The sequence below is a fragment of the Doryrhamphus excisus genome, chromosome 8 (assembly GCF_030265055.1).
Source record: "Doryrhamphus excisus isolate RoL2022-K1 chromosome 8, RoL_Dexc_1.0, whole genome shotgun sequence".
In the NCBI taxonomy this organism is placed as follows: domain Eukaryota; kingdom Metazoa; phylum Chordata; class Actinopteri; order Syngnathiformes; family Syngnathidae; genus Doryrhamphus; species Doryrhamphus excisus.
In genome coordinates this window covers 6,722,874-6,749,208 of record NC_080473.1, presented here as the reverse complement: position 1 = coordinate 6,749,208, position 26,335 = coordinate 6,722,874, and the positions used below count along the sequence as shown (strand labels likewise).

General features: G+C 41.8%; 1 protein-coding gene across 3 annotated transcripts in view; it reads left to right on the top strand.

The window, feature by feature from the left end:
• Positions 1 to 26,335, top strand: part of cadm1b (cell adhesion molecule 1b) — a 164,104-nt gene that overhangs the window by 120,183 nt on the left and 17,586 nt on the right. For 2 of the 3 annotated variants that reach the window (XM_058080344.1, XM_058080345.1), the window contains 6 exons: positions 4,214 to 4,366; positions 6,337 to 6,474; positions 17,238 to 17,396; positions 18,483 to 18,579; positions 18,717 to 18,889; positions 25,994 to 26,044. In XM_058080344.1, coding sequence (XP_057936327.1) covers positions 4,214 to 4,366; positions 6,337 to 6,474; positions 17,238 to 17,396; positions 18,483 to 18,579; positions 18,717 to 18,889; positions 25,994 to 26,044 — 771 coding nt within the window. The remainder of the gene's footprint in view (positions 1 to 4,213; positions 4,367 to 6,336; positions 6,475 to 17,237; positions 17,397 to 18,482; positions 18,580 to 18,716; positions 18,890 to 25,993; positions 26,045 to 26,335) is intronic. The other variant, XM_058080346.1, reaches the window with a different exon arrangement.

Below are 26,335 nucleotides of genomic sequence, written 5' to 3'. Positions count from 1 at the left end.
TCTGTAGGTGCCCAATTAGATAAGTCATACCCACAACAGTGCCAATTAAAAAACCCTCATTAGGAAGAGGCTTGCTTAGTGTACATTCAGGCCTCCGCATATGCAAAACTAATTATTGAAATATGTATGTATTCCTAGTTTATGAGCACCGATGTGCGGCTAACCTGATGATAGCGTGTTCAATTGTAGATGGCTGATTTACAGGCAATCAGTTTTCAGATTTGCCACGTGAGGCGAATCTTAAATCTGATCCATAGCTAATAGTGTGTATATGACATGGGCCAGCACTCCCGATTCTGAAGGCCGTGGGCAGATTACATTGATATGGCACCACAGGTGATTGGATGAAAAACTTGAACATACACTTCTGGAAGCAGTGCAGCCAAGAGACGCACTACTAAATGAAGATAATAGTGTTCGGAATAAATGGATACAATTCCCAAATCCTGTGTGCGCATACCCATGGCTCTTCAACATTATTGCACGACTCCAATAAGACTAGGAAACTAGGAAACATCTTTGCTGATGGAGTGCACTGGTGAGCACCTTACCTCTTTCCAAACCGTGTTGTTTATTTTATGTTGCTTAATCTCCGCCGGGCGTCTCAGGAGGGACGGGTTTCTCTCCCTAACAGGTGTTGTGACTCTCCAAGTTACACGAGTGCCATTGTTCCCCTTTTGAGTCCTCTGAAGAGCTCTCAAATTATATCTGGGGATGGGATTTCATGTTGATGCTGCCCTGAGACCTTGAGTAATGATCATGATAATAACTGCAAAGCCTGACGGGAATAACAAAACGCCTCCCGCTTGAAACAGCGAGTGCGTGGAGTTCGTTATCTCTGCAGATGCAGAGAGAACCTGATAAAGGAGGCGGGTCAAAACATCAAATGGAGCACGTCTGATCAGATCGGCCAAAGATGCTAATGTGGAAGAGCGCCGTGGGATGAAAAATGGCTAACCTACTTTGACTCTGTTAATGAAAATGTCGATGGACATTAGTACACAACATTTCTGGCTACTTTCATTTGGATGGATGCTGAGAAATGTGCTTCTGATGTCAACATAAAAAACATAGGGCTAACATCGACACTGTATTTTAAGGACTTGATGGCCTACGGTCCTCCCTTGTTTATCTCGGTTAATTGTTTCCAGTCCTAACTGCAACGTGTGAATTTCCGTAAAACAGGATTCAATATTTCTGTTGTTAGAGCATATAAAACCTGCTTGTGACTTTCTAAGTATAGAGCCATAGAGCCACGAAATAACACCCCTAAAGGCACCTTTCAACTCCTATTATTTTTTATTTACACCACATTGCGCAACAATACACTTATGGACAGGCTATGGAATCCTCCAATCTGTTTGTTGTAAAGTTAAGAAAGTGTTTCACACAAAGTGGGGAAGAAGGACATACCACTTCCACACGAAGTGGGAGGAGAACTTTTTTCCACTCTAACATGTTGTATATGCCATGGCTGATTCCATGTAGTTGAAGGTAGTGTACTCTAAGGTAATGTCTCATCAACGTAACATGACTGACAGATAGAGTAATCCCATTTAATCAGTGTATTGGTTCTTGACACAATACGTGAATTTCCGTAAAGTAGGATTCAATATTAATAAATTTAATGTTTTTGTAGTTATAGCATAGTAAACCTGTTTACAAATATGTTTTTTTTAGCATCACACTGGTCTACAAGCAAAAGGTATTGAACAAAAGTAGTTTTAATTTTTTCTTGGTTTAAGTGCTGATTGGCTCTAGTTTCCAAGATACAGTAGTGGGTCCAAATAGGAAATGTATGCAAAATAAGGCAAAAACAGTATTTTATCAGAATGTACAGTGCGTCTACAAGCATTGTAATGGAATTGAAATGGAAACTATGAAAAGGGTAATCAATGAGATTATAGAACCGCTGAGTAATTTATCATTTCAGATTGGAATATTCCCTAACGAAATGAAAACAGCAAAAGTAGTTCCATTTTTTAAAATGAAGACGTACATCAATAAAAGAATAGGAGAAATGTATTAATAGGAATGAAGTAGTAGCATAAAGCCAGTACGGATGCAGAGCTAATATTTCAACCTCCACGGCACACATTGAAATTAGGGAGGAAATCACTAATGCTAACGATCGTAGAAAGTTGCAGCTGCAGTATTTATGGATCTGACAAAAGCCTTTGATACAATCAGTCATGACATTTAATAACAAAATTAAGAAGATATGGAATCAGAGGATTAGTTTTGAACTGGGTCAAAAGCTGCTTAGCTGACAGGAAGCAATACGTAAAGCTAGGAGAACACACATCTGCAAGTTGAAATATTATGTGTGGAGTACCCCAGGGGTCAATACTGGGACCGAAATTGTTCTACTTGTGCATTAATGACATCTGTAAAGTTACAAAATGTATTACTTTCAAATGATACCACCATAATATAACCATAATAATAGATTAGCGTTGAGAAGTAAAATAATGTTGTTTGGTAGTAGAAAATATTGCACATGCGCAAATACAAATAGACCGTGTAGACATTGAAAGGATGGAGGAAAATAAATGTCTGGGGATCATAATAGATGACAAGATGAGGTAGAAATGTCATACTGAAAATATACAACGTAAGGTGGCGAGAAATATTTCAATATCGAACAAAGCAAAATTCATTCTTGATCAAAAATCACTCAATACTCTTTATTGCTCTCTGGTTTTACCATGCCTATCTAATCGTGTGGAGATACGGGGTAATGACTATAAGTATTCTTCACTCGCTAAATGTACTGCAAGGATAATCCACAGAAAGTCCTGGCTGACATAGTACATTTTCCAACAGCTGAAATAATGCATAAAGCTAAACATAACCTATTCCCCCAAAATGTCATGCACTACTTTTTGACAAGACAGGAGAAATATGATCTCAGGGAAGAACTAAACTTGAATGTGAGAAGAAGGTTAAAGAGCTTGTGGAATCAAACTATGAAATGGAGTGAGTAAGGAACTCAAGAAGCAAGTTTGATGTTTGCAAAATACAAGGAACGCGTCTTGAACGCGTCATGTTATGTTTATCTCTGTTATTCATCACCATATTTATGATCATTATTTATTATGGTTGTGAAAATCACTTGACATTGCTATATGCTTCACTACCTTACGTCGTTATGTCAATTGAATTACGTGACGCATTCCATTGTAACTTGATGCATGTTGAAATAAAATCCCAGCATTACCATAATTCATTCATGTATATCATTCATATGCTGGAACGTGCTACATTTGGGCCGAGGTTACCTATCATTTGTACGTATATATGTTTGGTCCTTCTTCACCACTCCTTCCTTAAAGTGAGAAGAAGTACATTGGAGAGGCGAACTTGTTAGCTCACTAGCTTGTTATGCTATTGACAGCCATCTGTTTTGTCCCTGGAGTGCTTCCGCAGCCTGTGCAATGTGATGTAAACAAAGAATAATAAGCGTGTAAAAGTGACTATTAGGGTGGTATTTCATGTCTATGGGGTTCTAATGAGTATGAACGGGTTTTCTATGCTCTAACGACATGAATATTTCATTTTTTGAATCCTATTTTGGGGAAATTCCCACACCGTGTTGGTCAGAAGCCAATTAACGGTGATAAGCAAAGGATAATCCAGCTATTCTCCATTGTTGTTTTTTATTATGATGCCTTTTCCTCAAATGGCTTTTTTCATGTATCTGATTGGCTGAAACGATTTGCAACGTTAGCCTGCAAACATATTTGGCCATGCCGACTCCAGTAGAGCGGAATTTTACTTTCAGAACTATTGAAATTTTAATTGATGATGTATTTTGGAAAGGAGTGTGAAGCATTCATCCATGACGAGGAGCAGCCGGCTGGTTAGAGTTGCCGACTTGTTAGCAGTCCTCATGAGCGCCCTCACACCTCCCTGTCTCGGCCGGTGCACCGCCGACTGTGAAGCTACTTTATAAATCAACTGGTATGAATCATCTTGAAGCCCACTTTTCTTTGACTCAATTAAGGAGAGAGCCCACAAAGCTGTGCCCCCCCGCCCGCCCCCGACCCCCTCATCCTCCCTATCTCATTTTCTCCACCCTTTGTCTTCCTCCATTTCCACACTCATTCTCACTTCCATTTACCAGTTTGAGGGACTTTTCCGTCACATTTGTGCGTTCCCTCACCTAGCCGTAGATCCTTACTCATTGTCTGGCATGTCCCCCCCCCCACAGCCCTGAAGGACAGTCGGTTCCAGCTGGTCAATTTCTCTGACAACGAACTGCGGGTGTCTCTGTCCAATGTGTCACTCTCCGACGAGGGACGCTACGTGTGCCAGCTCTACACCGACCCCCCTCAGGAGGCCTACGCAGACATCACCGTCCTGGGTACTGTATGCACCCCCTCCGACCCCACCCCCCCTACACGCTTACACTACTGCATTACAGACGGTGAATATGAATACGTCGTCATCTATGATCCTGTTATCTCTACAACCAGAAACAAAATGTCAGCCAATTAGGCGTTCTCAGTGCTCGGCAGCCCGACGAAAAAGGAGCAGATGCTGAATCCGATGGCATCGACCGCGTCGGTTTGGCAGCTGTGTTGACTCCGTGAATCCCGCTGAATGTTGACTTGGCTGGTCCAAACCATTCCCCTTTGAGAGTCAGCTGTGCCTTCACGGCGATGCTTTGCAGTAAAATGACTCTAGTTAAGCTTTATTATACATGCTGACATCCCGGGGGGGATTGAAAGGAATTAAAAGCCCTTTAAAGTAATGACTTTACTTGTACAATTGAGGCTGACAGTAGCTGCAGTTCTTTCCTGAACCCGGGGTGTAATTGAAGAGTCCTTGGAATGAACCCCCCCACTGACATTTGGCTTTCAAGTGACTAGAGTTCAGCCCGGTGACTAATTCGAGGAGTAAGGGAGAAGTATCCTGCTTTCTAAGCATGGAGGGGTTATTTGGCCGTTCGCGAGAACATGGCTTTCATATTTAAATCTCCACCCATTCATCCCCTTTTGTGTGCTCTGTTTGAGCGTTCAAAGATGAGTGCGGCAAACTTTTGGAACTCTACAAACTTTAAACTGCACTGACCTTTTTTTGGATCCGAGGAGACACAGCAGAGAGGTTTACTGAGAGAAACGTTAATACGGAAGCATTTAATAGTGTTTAACGTTCACTCCTTTCACACTTAAAGGTCAGTTTGGATTTACATTTCCATTTGTTACCGTTTGCGCGCTCAAAGGCTAAATTCACCCGCATCAGAGCTGTAAATAAAAAGCAATATGGGATGATGTGTTATATACATACTGATGAGACGCTTTTTTCCTCAGTGCAAAGACTCGAAAAGACAATCAAAAATCAGGGTGAGAAATACGTATTTCATAAGATACTTCTTCTTACCAGGATCTACACCAATGAACCATGTGTATTATCTGAAGTAGACAGTATGCAATTGGTTCAGGATTTACTGCAATCAAAAAATATGACAACTCCTTCACTCATGGCTGTCTGATGTTCATGCCGCAATTCGTACCGAAGCAGTCTCCGAGAAGAGGCCGACATTACAGCCATGTCATTTCCATAGGCTAAACGTAGCGGAACTTTACCACATTGCTATCAGCTGACAACAAACATCGCTTTGGGAGCATAAGAAGTTATTGTTAGAAGCTTGTAATACAAGAAAAAAAAAAACAAGGAATAAAGTGGTTATTTTTGGAAAGTTAGTTGGCATTAAAAAATGATGTTAAATCTCATGAGAATAAAGTCATAATTATGAGAAGAATATGTACAAGAAGAGAGATACAACAGTTAAAAAAAGCAGAAATTTAAAAAAAAAAAGCAGCTTGAGTTTGACAAGAACAAAGTCAATATATTAAGGGAAAAAGTCAAATTCAGAAGTCGTAAAAACATTTATGGAAATAATGTATAATAATAATGTAAAAAGTAAATAATGTATAAATAATAATAATAATGTAAATAATAATATATGTGTTTTTCCAAATGACAAACAAAGCAAAATATAGTTGTAATTGTTTAAAGACCCAAAGTTCATTTTAAAAATACGCTTTTTCACGTTTTTCACAAAGCTAAGATGTGTTTTTTATCTTGAAATATATGCTTCTTGCCATAGCTACATGCAAGTGATCCTTGCATCCTTCACCCTCACTGGAAAAGGTCTGGACAGTCCCGCTTTAAGCAAAGTGAGATCTTATTTTTCAAGATAATCTACCAGCAGAAGGGGCGTGTCCGGAACCACAATGTCAAACGTCCCTGTATGCCATTGTTATTGTTATTGTTATTGCTGTATGAGCAAAGATGGACGCTTGTGTCTACCTCATTACTGTGTCTCAGTGCCGCCAGGAAGCCCAATCATCGAGAGCCGCGAGGACGTGGTCAGCGAGGGCAACGAGACGGAGCTCACCTGTACGGCTATGGGCAGCAAGCCGGCGGCCTCCATCAGATGGATGAAAGGAGAGGTAGAACTGATAGGTGGGTCCACGTTCAGCATCACCGTTATTTCTCTCCGCTGGTCTTCCACTTTGTGTGCTCTTGTGATGAGAACATGGAGTTCTACTTCTGGAAAAAAAGATGACTTTTTAATTGTGTCTGGGCTTGGAGCTAAAGAGCAAACAGACTATGTTCATGTTGCCTTTGGGTGCTTTGTTATTAGCCTGAACGACAGACATGCTCCTTCTGGATGCTGCAATATCGGCCGATATTGATTCCGGGCTTTTTCACTGATATCGATAGGTGGTGGATCGATTGGAAAACGCATTTATTAAAAACAGAAAAATGAATAAACTTTGCTTTGGTTCCGATTTTCTACAAGAATAGCTCTGATAAAAGATTCCACTGTTCTCAAATATCTTACTTTTTATTTTTCTACACAAAATAAGATGAAAAATAAATAAACAAATCAAGAGTAAAGAAAATCAATCAGTAATAAATAAATAAATATAATAATAATAATAAAACGGCAAATAATAAAAACTTAAGAAACCCCATATAGTTGGTGGGTAGACATTATTTTTTTCAGATTAAAATTAACATTGCGCAACTGCAGGGTCTTGTGACACATGCTAACTCGCAAACTAGAGACCTAGCGACCTAAACGGTAGCCTCCAAGTTATTTCCTTTAAACTTAAAAAGCCAAAAACTTACCACTTCCACACAGATAGGGAGGATAACTATTAACAGTTATTTAACCTTTAACATGAACATTAATCAAACGTAATTATTTTTTCTGGGTACATGATACCATACAGCATCCATATCAAACTTGCGCGGGCCGCACTAACATTAAACTTTCATATCAAGGTGGGGGCCTCAAACTAGTGTCCTGCGGGCCACATTTGGCCCTCGGGCCGCGTGTTTGAGACCCCTGCTCTATACCATAGCCCACAGCGACAAGCCATCTAGAACAAGCCCTTGTTTTCCTCCATTCTTGTTGTTGGCATGTCTCGTTTTGACCAACGAGTTGTACAATTTGGTGCTGATAAAATTAAGTTCAGTTATCCGCCATATACCAAAACAGCCCACAGATCAATTTGGATCACATTAAGATTCTTCCAGTGGGGATTGCTATCTTCCCCTAAAATCTGAAAAGCGGTGAAATATGTTCAGCTGTGTGTACATTTCATTGACTAAATGTGCACTGGAATACTAGAATGAATATATTTTCTTCACAATCAGCTACTTATCACAGGTAACTGATACAACCTTGTCATTCATCCCTGCAGTCCCGCAGATGCTGAGCGTCTACTGACTTTGATGGGGAGGCATGAGGGGGGTTGTTCTACTACACAAAACTGGACAGTCATTGGATAAATCCTGATCTTTGCTCACCCATTGGGCGCTCAGCATCTTGGAGGATTTATGGGGCAGTGGGCTGGCCCGGACGCTCGGCTTCTGCATAATGATTGGATGATCTGTCTGAGGGAGAATCCATTTTCGATTTACGGTGAAATGAGCGAATCAGCGCCGATTTTGAAGAATAAATATCTAGTGGAGCATTGGTTTTTCATTTCGTTGTTCTGAACTGACTGATCCAGAGACTTTACTGATGACCATGAAAATGAAAAAGCGTAAATAAATAAACACATTCATGTTGTAGGTCGGAAAGAAGGAGCGTCCCCTCCATGAATGAGCAGGAGCTGCTTTATTCCATTTTCAATGTCAGTTACAGGACAGTATGACTTAAGATGACCTTATTATTGCTGCCTGACTTTTATGGTATATGTACAGCATCATAAACAATTAGGAAGATGCACAGTGGGTGTTTGCAGTTATTTCCATTAGCCAGCCCGGGTTGCTTGCTCAGCAGAAATCCTGTAAAGTGATCAAGCGTCACATTCACAGCTTCATGTTACCGAATGTTTCCCATCAATCATTAGCCTCAGTCACTTTCACTTTGATTTAAAACTGGAAAGTAGTTACTCGCAGGGCTCAGTAGGCACATTGAATGCTGATGGAATTCGACCAGCACACATCTAGTGTGGTGGCCTGAAAGAATCTATACATAGTAAATGCTGGGTTAGTGTTATGAACTCATTTCCGCATCATCAAAGGCGCGTGTAACCTTGGGGGTGTGGAATAATCCTTATGCCTCTCAGTTAAGATTAAGGGTCATCAATTTTTCATCATGTCCTCACCGTACAGCAAGTTGAGGATATTCATTTTGGTCATATTGTGGTTATCTGCAGGCTTGTTGTCAAATGTGTGTACGTGTTAGAATGGAGGATTGATTGGGCTTGTGGGGTGATTCAATATTCAGACAAAGGCCAATCTGAGTCTAAATGCCATCTGTTCATTCCCTGAAGGAGTCCATTTTTGTTTTGGAGTTGTTGATGAGGTCTTGTGTAGGTGTGCAAGAGACAATGCGATGGTTGCAACACTGAAATGCCAATTACATGCTCTGTTGGCAAACACTGATACGGTGGTTAGTATGATATTGTAACTACCTCATTGTCCAGACTATATGTCTCTCCGGAGTATAAGTCGCACCGCTCCAACAGGATCAATGAAGAAGAAAAAAAAACATTTAAGTCACACAGGATGCTGTTAATCACATATTTGGGAGAAAATTGCCTTTATAAAACCAGAGAGACATTTCATCTTGAAAGGCAAGTTGTAGTAATAACACTGAAATGGAGAGCAACAAGCTAAATAGGCATATGTTTACGTTATTCAGATATCCGTAGCCTGAACAACAGAACGTTATTTCATTTGTTTGCCAACTGAATGTTCCTTCGAGGATACCTGGTATTGTCCCAACTAAGTAGCACCATACAAACAAGCAATGTAATGTCAATTTACCGCAAGCCTAAAATACAATATTTTGTTTGTGAGAAGTGAGGAAAAATTTTTCCAAAAATTAAACCGAAAAACTGAAACTGGGGCTTTAAAAAATCCAGATTTGACTGTACACGATGAAGCAAAACATGAGCCACATGACTGCTAGCAAGTAACACCGATACAGCAGTGCATTCTGGAACGTGTAGTCTTAGGGCTAACAGTCAGTATAGACGTAAAATCCCATTCCAAATAAAGTGGATAAAACTTTGTTGATTATTACTATCACCGGTGGTATTTCAAGGCTAAACGTAGCAGTGCTTGTCTAATGTAAGCTTTAGCAGTATTGCTATCAATTATCAAACTGGCAAGATTTCCATGGGCAGGTTGTGGCAGTGGAGAGAGAGTCGGCACACAAGATGTTTTAATATTGTGGAAATGTGTGTCTGCTGCTGCTGCTGCTGCTGAGAAGGATGTTTTAAATCTGCAATTCTTATGTGAAACAGCCTGCAGAAGATTTAATAATCATCTGGACTCATGGTTAGAAGTATGTACATTTTTGTAGGTGATATTATATTACAATATAGTACATGTACATGTTTTGTACAATCAATAGCGATCAAAAATACCATAAAGTAGCCTCCTTAGCCTTATTGCAGGAGACAAGGAAGTGGTAAATGTGTTAACATGACCCTTGAAGGCAAAGCTATGATTAGTATTTTTTGCCAACACTCAAGTATTCCCCCTGAGCTTTGTAAGAAGAATGAGATGCGGGATACAAGCGGCCAAAATGAGTTTCCTCCGTATGCCTGGATGCTGGATGGCATGCAGCCAAGAGCTCATGGAGCCGAAGGTAGTCAAGGAGTCCGAAGTTAGTTTCCTTGCTGCTTACAGGTGGAACCTAATTGTAGGTCAACTGATAAACAGCATAGTTCAGTCGTTTCAGTGTAGGCTTGATCAACACTTTCCTCAGTTATCTAATACTTTGGCACCACAGCAAGACAACAGTAAAACACCAATATGGAATAACAATGGAGGACCGTCCATCCAGCTGTTCCATCCATCCATTTTCTTCCGCTTATCCGGGGACTTCCCAAATTCCGGCCACCTCTTCCAGTCCCACAGAAGCGTTCCCAAGCGAGCTGTGAGACATCATCCCTCCGGAGGCCTCCTCCCGGCTGGGTATGCCCACAAGTCCTCACCAGTGAGGCGTTCAGGAAGCATCTGGACAAGATTCTTGATGTGAAGAAGCAGCAGCTCTACTCCAAGCTCCTCCCGGAATACCTTAGCCACTTTGGGTGAATCCAGCCACCCAGCGAGGAAACTCATTTTGGCTGCTTGTATCCGCAATCTCGTTCTTTCAATCATGACCCAAAGCTGAAGACCGCAGGTGAGGGTATGGGTGCACTGCAAAAATGCCCTGTCAATTTTAAGGCTAAATATTCTAGATATAAGCATGCTTGTGCTTAAAACAATCAAATTTGGCTGCCAGTGCAGTAAGTGAATTTCACTTGCTAAGATGTCTTAAAACAAGTCACTCTGTCCGACTGTCAGTATAGCACATACAATCTTGAAATAAGATCACAAAGACTCATTTCAAGCAATCTAGTTAAGCTTGGTTAATGCAAAAGAAGCTTATTATCACTCAAAACTAGGGTATTTTTTTAGCATCAAATGACTTAAAACAAGATTTATTAAATTCTTGTTTTTAGGTTGCTAAATAAGACCACATGCTTAAAATAAGGAAACAAGACAATGCTCTCAGGAAAAAAAACATGCTTTTTATTGACAAGGACCAAGGTAAAGATTGTCTTCAGAGGGGTCTAAACACAGCCCAAAACCCTCAACGTGCATTTCATAACAAATTTAGAAGTGAGTTTCAATCAAAATGACTAAAACCAAACAACAAATTGTACCGTGACATTTTGGCAAATCAAACATGAATCAACCATTTTTGGTCACACTGGTCACAAACCTGTGCATTTTTGGCTCACTCTACTTTTTGTTGAATTCTTCCCATTCAGCTATTGCCTTCTTGTAGGAATGAGTAAGGTCACGCTCGTGAATACTGTCAACAAAGTGGCACCACATTTGGGGTAGGTGAGGTGGAAGGTGTAATAACACCCCATGAGGATCAGAGGAGCCTCATGAATCATTTCCTTAGGTAAGGTGGTCAGTGGCATTGTGCCAACAGCCAGGAGAAGGTTAGTAGATCCTACCAGGAAGACCGGACTGGTGATGGGCCGTCTCTGGAGAAACATATTGGGGTCCTCAGATGGCTGAGAGCAACAAAGTAGAGACAAAAGGTAGAACAAGATTAAACTTCACGCATATCAACTTCATTTTCAGTTTGATACTGATACTGATGCAAACTCACCTCAAGAACATGGAACAGTGCCTCACATGCTGGTCCAAGCTTTTTGGGTGGGGGCATTGCAGAAGGGAACATTGAAGGAAGTGCCTTGAACAAAGCAATGGCATGTCCTGCTGAAAAACAATATGGACACATCAACTGCATTGTCTTTCTTGCTGTTAGGCAATTTGACTGTGACATTAAGTATTGTGCAATTGTGTAACTGAAAAGTCAACATAAAAGGCAAAAAAGGTAGTGTAATCATGGAAAAACTGTATCAGTGAGCGACAGCGTATGTTTGTTTATGTGTTTAGTGTGTATATCCCTGAAACAATATGAATTTTTAGTAAAATAAGAGTAAAATAAAAGCTTTTGCTGTTATTGGACAAGCAAACTTAAAGTTTGGCTGGATAGTGTGGCAACAGCAGTCGGGGTGAATCTACAATATTCTCGACACTGTCGCTGCAGGGATATAAAAAGCACTTGTCAGTTGCACAAGTGAAAAACAAGACTGTAAGGGTCATATGTATACATGAAAAGGTGTTAGTGGTGTTTAAAACCTCTAGTGACCACCACATCTTAGAAACTTTTTGGTATTCTAAAGTCTTGGTGGATGATGAAGATATTAATCAATAATACTACATTAAAAAAAATATATTATTAACATCAGTCTAGGTGTGTCTAAAAATATGTGCTGAGGGTAGGTGTCTTTATAATTTACATGACATTTACCTTTTAAGAGTGACACAGTTGCCTCATCTAATGTCTCCATCTCACAATGAAAAAGCAATCTGCAAGTTACAGTAAACGGGAAAAGAGTTCATGTCATTAAAAAGCAAACAAACAAATAACTAAAATAACAACAAACATAAATATGACGGAAATTAATTTGTCCATTGCTGAGACTCGCAACCAACTGGCTAATGTTAACCTTCCTTATCATATCAAATCCCCTTCGCGCCATGCGACTTGAGGCAGTCCTTAATGTTAGCTAGGTTTTAACAGATAAAATTACTGAACACCAAAGGAAAACACATGATATTAATGTCATTTGACCTGGTATAAGCTACAGACAGTTTATTTACATGAGACTAATTAGCTACAGTCGTTGTACACACCCCATCAGCGAGGCAGCTAGCTAGCAAAACGGGTTTTGCAGTTAGCGAGCTAGCTTAACAAAGTTAAATCAGCTAACAGTTCATTAAGTTATTCTGTCAACTTGTTATATTTGGAGCACCCCTCCATACATCCCCTATGCCTTTCTAATTTGACTGGCAATTCTCTTGGTTAGCTGATGTTTAACTACATCGAATTTCTACCTTACCTTGCTTGGTCGCTGCCCCACCTTGGCTCTCTGGTGAACTGATGCGATAAGGTCCGCTAGCCACAACTGCTAATTTTGGCGCGTGGCTCGTGATGCATTTGGATGTCCTCGTGAAGTAGGAAATTCACACTTTAACAGCTGACTTGGACATTAAAAGCCAAAGAATTTGTAAATACAAGTGGTAAACTCGGGAAAGGTCCATGGTGAGGCGTTATGATGTAGCAGGTCAACATATGTGAACAATTTAAGAACATTTTATTTTTTTATGTTTTTTTGGCCAATATTTTAAAATTAAAAACAAAAAAAAATGTATATAGACATCTCTTCCTTAAAGAGACCAGATAAAAGTCTGTGTGATAATAATTAAAAGAGATGAAAATTTAAGCCTCTGTTTTTGCCTGAATGTACCTGCTGGGGAAATGTTAACCACAGCTGATGCTTGAAATTAGATGTTTTTTTCTCGAGTTACTAGTACTTTAAATAAGACTTTAGTGGATGTTTACAGACGTGCCTTGTATCTAGTCAAAAATAACTCTAACATAGACAAAAATGCTTATCAAGACAAGGCAAGTGACATTTACTTGAATTAAGTCAAATGATCTTCCTTAGAAAGCACTAGATAATCCATTTATACTTAAAACAAGTTCAAGTAGATTTTCTAATCTAAATATAAGATTATTACACTTGGTCAGATCTGCAGTTTTTGCAGTGTGGCAACATAGATGGACCGGTAAATTTCGAGCTTTGGCTTCCGGCTTAGCTCTCTCTTCACCCCAATATTCCGGTCCAGCAACCTCATTACTGTGATGATTACCTTGATCATTACCCAATACACGATGCACCGGACCCTTATTCCAACTCCGCAGTTGGTGGGTAGATGGTGGGGAGATCCTTTGTGGCTTCTTTGGTGAAGGCCCGACAACCAGGCGCTCACCTGTGAGCCTCTCCCCCAGGCCTGACTCCAGGGTGAGGTCTCGGTGTGAGACGTCTTTTGTCTGAATTACTCTTTGTCAGTCCCGCCACCAAGACCTGTTTGCGCTGGGAGACCGGCCAAAAACTGAAGAGCGTGTGGGGCCATATTGATACATATTGAACATGATGCTAAAAGCAATCGCATGCAACAAAATGGATTATCAGGACATAGAAGTAGCGTGGTCTAGTATCCAAAGTCTACGTTTTGACTCAGAGGAAGTGGTGTGTTCAATGAAGAACAGACAGAAATATGCACAATAAGTTGTTCAATCCATTCCTGTCCAACAGAATGCCAAAAGATGGACATCCGGAAGTGTCAGTGTGGAAGTACGTATATTTTCGAGCGGATGTGTAGAGTGTGTGAGAAAGGGCTGCTCGTACCACACTAGCGGGCCGCAGTGTTCCGTTTTGGCTTCAGGCCTGGGGGCCGAGTAGCTCAACCTTTGAGACTTGAAACCTGGCCTGTTCACTTTTTTTAGTGGTGTGCACACACAGCCGTGTCTTCCATGATGGCAGCAGCATCTGCGAAGGCCTCTTGCTGATGAGCACTTCAACCCAGGAAGTGGTGGTCTGGTTCCGTCTGGCAGTGAAGTCTTGGCAGAGCAATGGTGATGTGAATTAGTGAATTGTATTTCATATTCAGACTATACCGAGGGCCAATAAAAAATGAGCTTTGGGCTGGAAATGGTCCCAAGGGGCCCTGATTTATGTCATTTGGTTCTTTATTGCAAAAGAAAACATGTACTGTACTTCTTTTACAGGTGGGACACTATGAACAGATCCCAGGCAAGGGATCCTTTAAGTATGTGTGTGTGTAAGCTTCATTTTTATCATAGATTGCGCACAGAACAATGAAAGGTGACAGTGATGTCAAAAGGTCGTTTATACATTTAATCCGTTTTGTGTTAATATTTCTGGGTGTCTGCAAAGGATTCATTTGATATGTTCGGTTTTTGTACGTTTGTTTGTTTTTTCCACCAAAACAGATTAATGACGAAAACCGAGGTAGTGATTTTCAGATATTTTCAGCCTTAAAGGAACTGTTTACGCTTGTGTAATTATATACTATTAAATGTGATCAAAATCAATGAAGTTTCTTAAGTTGAGCAATATTCATGTCCAAGTTTTGTTGGAAAGTATCGTGTTCAAGGAGTATTTAATGATGGGATTTTTTTAAGCTTGTTTTGCATCCGCCTTATCTGAAAGGCAGTCTGATTTACTAATGCAATATTCTGTTCAAACAGCGTTTGACGGTGGCAAGTGTCACCCTGGCAGAGGTTTTGCTTGATTGCACTGGGATTGATCAGTGGTTGATGCTCACAAGTGTGTTTTGATTAGACGTCTCTGCCGCAACACTCAAATCTTGTCCGCATTGAGATTCAAGTCCTTGGGACGATTTGATTTGCGGCTGTTTTCATTCATCTGCGTGTGGATGATGTTGATAATTGACAAGCCTCAGTCCGCACATTGATAAGCACGCTCATCTGCAAAACTCAGACCTCTTATAAGTTCCAGGCAGTTTTTTCTGTTTTTTTTTAGATGAGAACAAAACAGTTTAGTTTTTCGTTTTTTATAATAGCAGATGGCAGACTTTTTCTTCCTGCAATAATACATTATCTGGCATAATGTTCAAAAATGTACTTTTCCTGTTTCTATGCGTGTTGACAACCGGAGTGATCTTATCCTTCCTCCCTTCAGAGAATAGAGTCCATCTGGGGCTTCCGTTTGCTCATAAAAATAACATTGCTTTTGCAAGTGCTCCCCCAAAAAACACAAATATTTTCGATCATTTCAATGAGTTCTGGTGTAATGTTTTCATAAGATAACTTAATAGTTACTTAAATAATAGTATAATAATAATAAGTAATAATAATAATAGTATACTTATAAGTATAATTGTTGTCCCTCTGCGTCTGTATATGCATGTATTTGTTACGTTTCGGCTTTGGCATTGTATGGAGACAATCCCGAGGATGCAGAGAGCAGGTCTGAAATTGCAGGGAAAATGTATATTTTAATATGAATGCAGCAATGCAGCGGCAGAATAGCAAACTAACAGGCAGAAACACAACGATCCAATGAGCTACGGGAAGAACAGAGCGTGTGGCCACACGACCTGCGACTGTCCAAGCTGACTAGGATCCATCACTGGCGGTCTATTCGGGGAATAAATTAAAACAGACCGTTTAAGAAATCCAAGGAAATGGCGCTGGAATAGGTGCAGATTCTGGAAGATCCAGGATGCTTTATGTGTGCTGCCCAAAAATGGGCATCATAGATCCCCTTTTAAGGACTTAACTCGAGATTGGCAATGCAGACTCCATATTCATATTTTGCTAAGAGTTTTTTCTTGAATTCAATAGTTTGCTTCAACTTTTTTAGCAAATTGATGGCACTCAACGTTCTTGGCCCCCATGGTGGCTCACACACAGAAAAAACACATGGACCGTGAGTCACTCTTTAGGCACTCTTTTCCACGGAATACAGTTAACGCAAAGCTGTACGATAACCAATGTAGTGTAGGAAAACTGAGACAAAATTTTGTTGAAAACCAAATCATCCACAAACTGAAGCATTTGAAAAGTGAGGGTGAACTGTATTTGAATGGTCTTAGTGATAAATCCCTGACTGACCACTTCCAAATCCCTTTGGATTTTCTGGACTTGTGGATGTGGGCAGGTCTACAGAGGGCAGGTGTATGTTACATGAAGTTAATATCCATCCAAGGGACACATGCGGCGATAATCAAGTGTCGTAACAGTGTTTTGCCTCCCCAGAGTCCAATGATGCTCCCCTGTGACAAGGCTGAAATGGAAGTGAGCTGCAGGTCAGAGTGGGGCCGTAATTATTTCCCCACTTCATTAAGTGCGAGTAAACCATCACACTCGGCACAGCGGCTAATGCCATGCCCCCGTGGCATTGTAATGCTCTTCAAATGAAGGCCCCCTCTGACAGCCCGGGGGCCGAGTGGACAGCAGATTACTGCCAGGTTCGCCCCGACAACGCTCCACCCTTAAGCTGCAAGAGCAATCATTATCAGGCTTATGTGACCCACATGCTCCTTGCTGCCCCTTTAAGAATCACCAGCCCCGGGCTTGTCTAAATCCTCACCTCCATGGGCAGCGCTCCGGAATCATAAATGAAATGTAAATGCCTTTTTGAGAGCACGGCGTTATGACAGGTAATGTCCTGGTAATGATCTGCTTCATTATGCTGTTTGTGCTGCCACAGGATTTAAAAGGAATGTTTCAGCTTTTCTTGGCCGTTAACCTCGCAAATCCTTCTTGGGTGCTTTTGGGTGTTTTTTTCCAGGAGAAACAACAGTGGAAGAAACGTATGACAGGATGTTTACCGTCACCAGCCGGGTACGATTCCCTGTCAGTAAAGAGGATGACGGCGTGCCGGTGGACTGCATCGTTGACCATCCGGCTGCCAATGACCTGCTGGCACAACGGAGCTTAGAAGTGCTATGTGAGTGGACCCATCCCTGACTGTATTCCACGGAATGGCTTGGGAAGCTGAATGGCCCCCCATCAGCTCCTAAAACCTGTAGCTCATCCGCCATATATTCAGGCTGAAAAAGATTAGGTTGTGGACCCGCATTCATGCGAAGGTATCCAGCGGCAGAGTCTGGAGGAAACAGACATTAGTAGCACTAGATGTGAAACCGATGCATCCAGGGAAGAATTCCTAGTTATGTTTAAAATGATGAAAATACAACAAAATACTGTAAGTATACATGTTGCCATGAATGTACTTGTTAGTGCACGGCCACGCCGTGTATACAAAATTGTTTTCTCTCAGACATTTGAGGCATATAAATAAAAAAAACGCACCCCAATTCAAGAACCCACTTGTTGCTTGGCAAAGTTGCATGGACTTCAATCTAACTGCCCACCAGGCTAAAGAAAAATGGCCATAATGTGCACTGTTGCCCCCCCCCCCCTATAAAATACGTACCATGTCCCCTCTCACACACGGATCGTGAATCTATACCAGTGGTCAATGGCCTTCCTGGAAAACCTGCACAGTCGGCCATGTGCTTGCTGCATGACTCCACCCACAGACAAGAGTATTTGCATAAATGCCTCCCACCAGCCAACAGGTGGCGCTGCCCTTAGTCTCTGATTGACAGCCACCAATACCAATAGATCCATGACTGAGGAGCTCATTTAGGCTGCTAGGCGCCACTCAGAAAGGTTAAGACGACGTGGAATATCATTTTGGCCTTTTTTCTCTGACCTTTCAATGAAAAACAGAAAGCTTGTTTGGAACTGCTTGACATTTTGGTCATCTTTGGCGGACATTGATAAGGGGAGAGAAATCATTTTCCTGTAAAGCTACTATAGGCTGAGTAGATGTCAAATGTGCACGTTGGATAATCCTTTTTTATCCTGCCTATTCTTGGAGAGTCTCCCCAACTTTATAGGGTGCAATCATCAGTTTTATTTTAGCTTTGACTGCGGCTAGCTAGCACAGGTTGAAAAAAAAAAGGCCAGCGTGGCGAAGAGTTTATGCCACAAGAGCGCCGTCAATATCTGCTCTCCGTTATTTCAGATAAACCAGAAGTGAAGATTGTGGTGACGTATCCTGAAGGATTAACTCGAGAGGGAGACAATCTTGACCTGACGTGTATCGCAGAAGGAAAACCACAGTGAGTTCACATTGAAATGTTCTCCTGCTTGAACCTTCAACGTCTTCATGACCGGGCCCTTCTCCCACGGCCTTAGTTTTGACCTTTACTTCAGAGATGTGTGTAGCTGTGTGACACATGCGTGTGCATATTTGCAGTCCTCATCAGATCAGTTGGCTGAGGGTGGACGAGGACGTGCCGCCTCATGCCGTGGTCACGGGCGCGGACCTTTACATCGAGAACCTCAATAAGTCCTTCAACGGCACGTATCGCTGCGTGGCCTCCAATGCTGTGGGCGAGGCCTACGGTGACTACATGCTCTATGTTTATGGTGAGTACTATCTCTAGTAGTTACTAGTACACTCAGAACTCTTTACCACCACAGCAAACATTTACACCAGGGGTGGACAAGCCTTTGCCAGCAAGGGCCGCGTACATTATAGAAAGTATTGCATCTCAACTTTCCTCCTAAATAATCTTTGTCAATTTTCTTTTTGCAATTATATCATATTTTTTCTTGTTATATCACAATCTTGGTTAGCGCGAAGACCTGAGTTCAATCTGACCCTCGGCCATCTCTGTGTGGAGTTTGCATGTTCTCCCCGTGCATGCGTGGGTTTTCTCCGGGTACTCCGGTTTCCTCCCACATTCCAAAAACATGCTAGGTTAATTGGCAACTCCACATTGTCCATAGGTATCAATGTGAGTGTGAATGGTTGTTTGTCTATATGTGCCCTGTGATTGGCTGGCCACCAGTCCAGGATGGACCCCGCCTCTCGCCCGAAGACAGCTGGGATAGGCTCCAGCACCTCTGCGACCCTCGTGAGGATAAGCAGTAGAAAATGAATGAATGAATGAACATTTTTCCCTTAACGTCCACCCATCTTCTACCCTATCTTATTATATCACAATCTTATTGTTATAAAATTATGCTTTTTTTGTTGGATTACAACATTTTTCCCTTAACATCCCTCCATTTGTCTTTAATTACAGTATATGAATGTTTTTCTTTATAGTTTTTTATAATTATAACTATCAAGGGACACCAGTGACCTTTATCAATATTATATATTATCATAACAGTGGTATGTATGTATTTATTTGTCAATTTGTAGGTAAATCAAACATTTTTTTGACTTGGTTAAATAAAAGTTTGTTTGTCCAGTCATATTATTACATTGTATTAAAATGAATATTAATAATATCTTGTTCTTGTCAACCCAATCTTGTGCATCATCTCGTCTTGTGAGTCGGGTGTCCCCTGACCTCCCTCGTAACAACTGCTATTGAATTTCCTCGGTTCCTAAACTTCATCAATATTATCTGTGGAGCAGAAATGGTGGTTGAGTTTTGCAAACAGCACATCAATAATGACTCCCACGGCAAATCATTTTTCAGGATTCAATTACAGGAAATATCACAATATTTTGTGTCCTTTTATTTTCTTCCAATATCCAAGATGAAATCATCAATTCAGAAAAGACCAAACGTTATCCAAGATTCACTTTATCATCACTCTAGCTCAGTCACGTATCCAATATCCATTTCATCTGAAAGTAACACATCCAAAATGTACTGTACATAGAAGTGAAGATCCTTGTAAAGAGCTCTGCAGGTTCGGGGAACGTGTCTTATACGGAATGACAAATGCCCGTACAAGCTCGCACAGCAGAGTTCCTCCAGACATTGCGTTTTGTCTTCTCGAAAAACTGCCTTTGTTTCTCAAAGCCTCTTTTCCTTTCACGTTGTGTTGAATAAACATAAGACTGGCAACCTCTCATACTTAAGTGTTCCAAACCGTGGCGGATTGTGGAATTGTATCTTTTTTTGTTTTTAGACTCCAAGCATGGTCACTCCTATTCAAACTGTGCTCCAACGAGGGGGTCGGGAGGGGGGCTTAACGGGTTGTGTGGTCTTCAGAGTTGGAGAAAACAGGCCCAAGATCTGATTGTCTGATTGCAGCTTTCACAACAATATTGTTCTGATTTCTACTCAGCCTGTCTTGTTTAAGTCGACTTGACAGCCATTGTCAAAAAGCAGCCATGTTACGGTTTGTTTATCTGTCCCGGGAGCAAATTACGATGACAGCTGTAGAAAATGTGCATTTGTGCACATAACTGAAAAGGTTTTTTAACGTCTGGGCCATCACGGCAACTGTGCCTTTTTTTTTTTGACAGGTTTTTAGTGTGAAGATTTTGAGAAGAATTTGTTAGCATCTGTAAATGAAAAAAACGTAACCCTTGAAATAGCTGGTATTCCCAACTATACATGTCTACTTTGGACTACAACTAGCTTGTAGTCCCAACTATACATGACATGTCTAGTTGGGACTACAAGCTATTTCATTTTTACTTTGTACTATTTCCCTTTTCAAATGCAGACACAAATATTTAAGATGCATATTCATATTAGTCTTGTAGAAATGTTTTTCATGATTTAAAGGAGACCTACGATGCTCCTTCCATGTTTCTGACCTATAAATGTAGTTGGAATGTTGTACTATCTTGTTAAACCATGTCAAAGTTTCACCACATTTGGAAGTGAGCCCTGGAAGACGTTTAGGATGGCTCTATAAGCTCGGTTTCAGAGACCTCGCTGTGATGTCACAGTGAGCCAGACTTCCTTATATGGGCGTTCCCAAATACAAGCTGTAGACCTGCCATCCTCTGCTCTGCCGCACGGTGGAGGTTTCACCATGGGAATGTGACCAATCACAGTGGAGTGGGCATGCCCGGAGGCAGTCTGTGCGTAGAATAAATTCAAACAGACCATTTTGGAAAGCCAAGGAAAAACAGATTCTGGAAGATCTGGAAAGCTTTCTGTGCTGGTTATTGTGTGTAGCTGCTCTATCGGAGTCCACGACTCAATACAAAGGGCTGGAAAGGAGCACATTAGGTCCCATTTAATGCATAACCCATAACTCATTTTCTGTCAGGCATTCAAACTGTCATGGGTTGTCTTGATGCAAAGTCAGAAAAGCATAGTTGGATTGTTGAGCTGCATAAGTAAGGCCTCTCGCATGCAGCGTCCATTTGCTGCTGAGGTTGGATGCTGTAAAACGGTCAGCTGAAGCATCCTGAGGGTTGTGGAATAACAAAGTCAAGTGGTAGACCCAAACATTGCCACCAGCCCTGAGTCGTAGGTTCCCAATGGCTGTCCGTCGAGACACGGGACCATCCTCTGACGCTGACTGCAGTTCAATAACCATAAGACATCAAAACAAGTACCCTGGACGGCTTCCAAAGTTACTAGCATGGAGATCCACTAGGAGATCCACCAAAGCCTTCTTCTGTGTGGTTGTGTGGACAACTCTGCTGTCCACAATGCCTGCCTGACATGTATCTCTGTTCTCCGGGATTGGATGGACTCTGGCAACATTCATTTGCAGTTTCTATGGGGAGCTTCTATGGATTCTAGTTTGCAAAATGATGTAAGGACGGCTGATGAATTCATGATAAACAATTACGGTGTAAGTCAGTGGATGGTTCAAAGATGGAGTGATCAGTATGGTAGGAGCAGGTGTTCTTGGTAGAGCAAAAAAAAAAAAAAAACAATCTGCGTCATCCTTGTTGTCTCTTCAATTAGTGACGACTTCCTCTCCACATATTTTAGCAATTTCCATAAAAGAGCCCATCTCTTGTGAATCAACGTTGGAGCGCTACAACTTCAGCTGGCGCTAATGAAACACAGGAGATTGGTAAAAGGTGCTCATAACCAGTTATAATTATGTCTGTGGCTCCCACGCCTCTTTCCGGAGGATTTAATGCCATCTCGGATGGTGTTGGGGTTTGTGGAAGGGGTTTTGTTGTCCCTGAGTAATCACACTCACTGCAACGGTTTAATTAGTGTGTTTGTGTCCATGGATGGGATAACCTTGGACCGTCGTCTTGGATGTTGGACATGTTTTCTATTAGTGGACAAAATAATAATAATAATGTTAATAATGTGTGTTCATCCTCGCCTATCTTTAACCAAAATATTAGTATTCTATTAATGTACAGTAATTCAATATTTCTATATTTATATACATTCACGTCAGTTCTTAATACAATAAATGGGAGGATGAAGCGGCCCCCCAGGTACTAACTCAACACCCCTCTTTCCCCCCACCTGTTAAATGTGTATATTGTGTGCGGCTGTGTACGCTTGTCATGCTGTTATCCTCTTCCTCCTCCTCCTGCTTGATGACCTGCTTGATGCTACCTTCACTGCCACGGTTTATCCCGCCATTGACTCATTTTGACCTGTAAATCCTGTATGGGCCAGAAGTCTGTTGGCAAGAAAAACACATTTCAACACATCAGCACACATACTCAAGATACATAGATCAGGGGTCCAAAGTGTGGGCCGGGGACTATTTGCAGTCATGGCTGGTTTTTATTAGCCCACGGCAGAAATATTAGAAGTATATGTAAGTGAACTGTATAAGAAAATGTAAAAATAAACGCAAAGCTGCACGGCGGTCGAGTGGTTAGCGCGCATACCTCACAGCTAGGAGACCTGAGTTCAATCCCACCCTTGGCCATCTCTGTGTGGAGTTCTCCCCGTGTATGCATGGGTTTTCCGGTTTCCTCCCCCATCCCAAAAACATGCTAGGTTAATTGGCGACTCCAAATTGTCCATAGGTATGAATGTGAGTGTGAATGGTTGTTTGTCTATACGTATGTGCCCTGTGATTGGCTGGCCACCAGTCCAGGGTGTACCCCGCCCCTCGACTTAGCACCCCCCGCAACCCTCGTGAGGATAAGCGGTAGAAAATGAATGAATGAAATACAAACCGACAACAGAAAAAAACAAGAAAAAAGCTGTATTATTGTTGCAATATTGTGAGAAACAACAAATATCCTTCCATCCATCCATTTTCTGTACCGCTAATGCAGGAAACATTGCCTCCTTATTCATGAGAAGCGTTCTAAGGGCCATTCATGCATTGATATTGCTAGGAAAGGCGGAACCCCGAGTTCTTGTTGCTTGTCAATATAAAGTCTGAAGCACAAGAAGAGAAGTAAAGTGAAATATCAGCAGTGTCGACATGGTTTAAGCAGGCATACAGCAGGTAAACAATTTAGCCGCTTTTGTATCACTGCTTCTCTTTATGGTGAAATTTGATGTTATCTGATTTCTCGGCAATACAAAGGCAGGCTAGAAATATGGCCTCGTATTTCAGCCTTAATAATGCACAGGCTGCAGTCATCCAGGCTGGGAAATTGCCCATGGAGAATTTTAGTTTGCCTTGATATTATACGTGCCCATCCCATCCCGGCCTTTATAAAGACCTCGACACCTGAATGGCAAATTTCCCCCTCTGACATTTCTGCTATCAGACCCCCTTCGGTCACAGGGAGTGGAATGGAGCCAATCCTCCTCTTCAAATGCTGTCAGAGGGGAATCTCTCCCGACACCGCCACCCCCTTGACCGCCATCAGCGCCTCCTTCGCCGTGCACTCCATCCCCGGCGGCAACATTACACCATCCTTGATGTTTTATCATTAGTTTGGAACTATTTGCTCCCCCACTGCTGCCTTTTGATGGAATGCAGACAGTAACCGCACACACACACACACAAACACACACACATCGCCAGCCAATTTCCCCCGCTGCGACTCTGCCGCAGCAAGGGGTCGCAATATCTTCCCCCCGCCATATATCCTCTTGATGAGGCACCTCACAGCCCTCCTTAGCCTCGCCGCATACCTGAATCACCCTTCTGTTCGTCTTTCTGATGATGATGTTTGCTATTGCGACAGGCCTAATCAGTGCGGGGTGCGTGTGGCGGAGGACTGCTCTCTGCTGCGCCGCAGATTGGACCACCGCAGTGGTTTAATTTGCGCTTTGACTTAATTATCCAGCAAGATGGTGGAAAATAGTGATATCTCCCCGTGACGGCAAGTCCTTATTATGCATTGTTCATTTGAAAATGTATAGACAGGCGGAAATAGGACCGCGTACCATGATGTGATGTTGGCATAATCCTACGTATTCCTGCCATGCATTCTGGCTCTACAGATGGCACTTTGGGCCGCTATCAAATGGACACTGGATTAGGTACGCCACCTCTAATGGGATCCAGTAGAGCAACTACTACGTGAATCACATATTGACAGCCGTTAAAATGTTAAAATATCAATCTAAATGTATGAAATATACATCCAAAAGGTTGAGGTGTAAAAGTATCAAGTGAGAAGTGATATTGCACATGGGGGAACTTGCACAAGTAAGGGTGTCTGTGTGATATTCCTGGGGGGTGGGGGGAGTGCATTTGACAGCTTAGGCACACAAAACGTTTTTTAGTCTATTAATTCTGTTTCGGCTGCACGGTAGTTGAGTGGTTAGCTTAGAGAAGCGTCCCAGATGTGCGGGGTCACTGTCGATCCTTCTGGCCTTTTGTTGCAGTCTGTTGTTATCGACATTCTGGGGGCGGGGGCCGCATGGTCCCGATTATTACCAACTTATGATGAATGGGATGTGTTTTCTGCTGAAAATACAGAGAGAAAAAAACGAAAGTAAATAACATTTAAATTCCTGTATTTTTATATATGTATTAAGTATTGCTGAGTTATTGTGAATGACATTTGTTTTCTGTTTTAGTAGGAAAAAATATCATAATTCAACATTTAAAATATGTTTTTGCTTCTGTGTGGTGGTTAATTGCTGTACATTGTTTCGGTATTATTACATTATAAAGCGAGTGTGTGACTAACTGGAGGTCTTTCCCTGTTTGCCATTGTTCTATGAAGCATGTAGGTGCTGAGCCAATGCACAATGAGTGAACTCTGAGGCAAAAATCCAGGAAAATAAACAAACATGCACATGGGAATATATTTCCTGTTCATTTAACATTTATTAAATAGGTAGGCGGGGACCCCGGGGGGGCATGGTGAACTGTCGGGGGAGCGTGTTAGTACAGACCTGCCAACGTGTACACATTTGTTGTACTCAACATGCAGTTTAAGATTCCCTGTTCTCCGTTTTGTTGCATCTTCCTGCTTTCAGTTTCACTTCAGTCTGTACAGGACAGATTAATAGGTTCTCAGAAGTATTTTAAATTGGGGGGAGCCATGAAACAAACTCTGTCCCCTGGGGGACCATGACAGAAGAAAACCACAGATGTATTGTGTGATGACTGAATTTATTTACGTATTATGGCCAAATGTTTCCGTCTCGTGAACACCCCCCTCCAAGGAAATTAGATTACGGGAAAAAACAGCCTATTTTAAAAAGTCTAATACAATTTGGACCGAAAATCGTCGAATGTGTAGGTTGGTGAATGCTGAATGCGTGGGGGTGGGGTCCACTGTACATGTTCACCGCCCACAATAGCTGTGGCTTGTACTCGAGTAGCCTCTCATCATCGTCGGTGATCTTTGTCTTCTTTACTCTTGTCTTTCTTATTTCTTATGTGTGTTCTTTATTTTTCTTTACTCTCTTCATCTAGATGCTCCCACTACTATCCCCACACCCACCACCAATCCAGGCAACACGCAAGGTACTGTACACTTCCCCCCACTACGTCCCTTCTCCACCAAATGTGTGTGTGTTGAGTGTATGTCTGACGGCAGCAGAGAGACTGCGGACAGCCAGTTGAAATCAGATAGGCGCTGATGGGTGACATTGAGGACAGGTAGCAGGGTGCTGTCTGCCAGCGCTGTCAGTGCGCCCGAGTTGCATGTTCAAGGCCTGGTGCTTTCTTATCAGCATCTGCAGCTGTATCTCACCCCACCCTTCCATCACATGAGAAAGCCCTTTACATCTCTCCTACAAATGCCAATTCACATTT